The 2384-nt window shown below is 49.2% G+C and overlaps 1 protein-coding gene across 1 annotated transcript; it reads left to right on the top strand.

Moving 5' to 3' along the window:
- The first annotated feature begins 382 nt into the window (after positions 1–382).
- zgc:112001 (uncharacterized protein LOC550384 homolog) lies at positions 383–2041 on the top strand. The gene has a single exon (XM_022211429.2). It carries the CDS (start codon positions 620–622, stop codon positions 1481–1483), a length of 864 nt encoding a protein of 287 aa, XP_022067121.2. The 5' UTR covers positions 383–619; the 3' UTR covers positions 1484–2041.
- The last annotated feature ends 343 nt before the right edge of the window (positions 2042–2384 follow it).

Below are 2384 nucleotides of genomic sequence, written 5' to 3'. Positions count from 1 at the left end.
ATCTAATTTATGAAATGTGTATGCACATACACATTCACAGTCACACAACAAAACAACACTCTCTCACTAACAACTACAACTGTTGCACAGAGTAAACTGCCCTTTAGCTTCACAATCTCCACGCCCTTATTATTTATGACTTAATGACTTTTTTCCTGTTTTGAATGAATGATTTTCATCATGCATTACTGTTATTGCACAGCCTTGCGGAACAGTGACTTTGCATTTTCCCTGCACATGCTGCCTGTGCAATCTTGAACCATATGGTGCATGAAAATGAACTACTGCACATAAACCAGCTTGTCGTGTGGCTCAGTGCAGCAGCAGCTGAACTCTTGCTGTCAATAAAGTTTCCGGATTATTTTTTGACGTTTTTATGTTGTGCGCATGCGTGCTGGCTCCGTACTGCAGAGCCTCCGCAGCTGTCAGAGCGTCCAGGAATGCGCCCTCGTCACTTCAACTTTGCGGAGGCAGCTGCAACCTGCTCTCCGTTTCGAGTTTTGTAAGTAAACATAATGTCTCCACGCTCCGTCCATTAAACTCAACAGCCCCAGAGGACATAATGTCTCTGAGACGCCCTCTAAAAGCCCGTTGAGGACACTAGTTAGCCCCGGTAGCCATGGCGTCTTTGACGGTCACCTCGGCGGCTCGGAGCGTCGAGAAGCACCGCAAGTCCTTCTCGCTGCTCTACTACCGGGCTGTGCGGGACCTGAAGCCGGTGTGGATGCTGGAGGACATGCGGACTATGGAGACGTTTTACCAAGAGGAGGACTGCAGCCAGAGGATTTATACTCCGTCCGAAGCGCTGCTCTACGCCATCGTCCACGACCACCAGCCGTACGCGCAGTACCTCCTGAGCAGATACACCGACGAGGCGCTAGCCAAGCCCGGGGAGCGCTTCTGCTGCTGCCCGTCCACGGCGCCGCACCTCACCATGGCTGTCCGCTACGACAGGCGACACATTCTGGGCCTTATATTGCAGGAGACTCGCCGGACACCCAGCGGGACCTCCTACACCGGTTATCTCCACACGGAAGGCGGCAGGACCCCTCTACACCTGGCCTGCGAGCTCCAGCGGCCCGAGGCGGTGGTCATGCTACTGGGGAGCGGAGCCTCGCCGCTCGCCCGGGATCACGACGGCTTGACCCCGCTGGACGTCATCCTGGAGAAACTCAGGGAGTCCGAGGCGGCGAGCGGCGGGGAGAGGAGGCAGTGCTTGGACAACCTGCTCATGTTCATGCCCAAAGTTCATTTCAAAATGAAGGCAGCTCTGGGGAAAGAGCCGGAGCGGTGGAGCAAGGTGCTGGGCGAGGAGACCTACAAGTACCTGGCTGGAAGGAGCCCGGCGCCGCTGCTGCTCACCGCCATGCAGACCGTCCTGCAGCAGCTCAGCCCGGCCACCTTCCCGGACAGCCTGCATGAGCTGCCCATCCCCTCCTCCCTCAAGCCGCCGGGGCTTCCTGTGAGACAGAAGGCGGTGTAGCATCCGTAAGACGTGATGCATGCTCCCTGTATGATCAATCCTGTATTTTAGCATGACATGTATGTGTGCGTGTGTGTATGCGCGTGTGTTTGAAAAGCCTGTACGGCTATAAAGCGGTAACACTTCATGATAGGGCTGCACAAATAAACTCTGCAACAGTCAGGGAACAGCATGTGTGTATCTGATCTAATGATGATGGTTAATTAACAGGGAGGTTGGTTGCATCCTGCAGTGGACAGACTAGGGAATAAACAGCCATATTCTAAGTTTTAACACTAATTCAGCCATCAGTAGTCAGTTTATTTGTCTAACCTCATTCTAAAGTGTTACCTAGTAGTGTTACTGCTATTAAAACCACTGTATCATATCAGAGGAGTAGACCAGCACTGATGATAGTCTATATGAGCTGTGTTACTGATTTATTTTATTTATTTGGATTATATTTAACAGCAGTGACGAAGGACGTGATCTCATAGATCGTTTGACAACAGTCAGGTGACTGGAAGTATCTCTGGATGACTGATTATTTTTAAATAAATAGGAATCCAAGTGATGGTATCATTCTGTCTTTCTTTAACCGAATGCCGCATTTGTTGATATTGACCAACTACAGTTGTAGATGAGTAATGATAGAAGGAGCCAAAGATGGGGACTAGAGATGTTACATAGGGGGGGAAAACAGAAGTTTTAACACAAAGTTAAGCTTTTTTCCAACCCCAGTTTAACAAATTATCTGCCGAGGAAGACTGCAAAACCTCTGGGGGAAAATATATCAAGCAAGTAAGCATTTTTAGTCAAAATATGCTGAGCTAAATCAGAATCGAATAAAATTCTTCTTAGTTTACTTATTCGGAGCATTCTCAGTACTGTGAATGATTTATTTATTTGCATTTAAAAACTG

The sequence above is a fragment of the Acanthochromis polyacanthus genome, chromosome 16 (genome assembly GCF_021347895.1).
Source record: "Acanthochromis polyacanthus isolate Apoly-LR-REF ecotype Palm Island chromosome 16, KAUST_Apoly_ChrSc, whole genome shotgun sequence".
NCBI lineage: Eukaryota > Metazoa > Chordata > Actinopteri > Pomacentridae > Acanthochromis > Acanthochromis polyacanthus.
Note: the sequence above shows the minus strand (reverse complement) of the source record. Positions and strands in the feature narration are given on the sequence as shown.

What these genes read in the sequence shown, in the direction of transcription:
- zgc:112001 (XM_022211429.2), top strand. Translation starts at nt 620, where the DNA reads ATGGCGTCTTTGACGGTCACCTCGGCGGCTCGGAGCGTCGAGAAGCAC.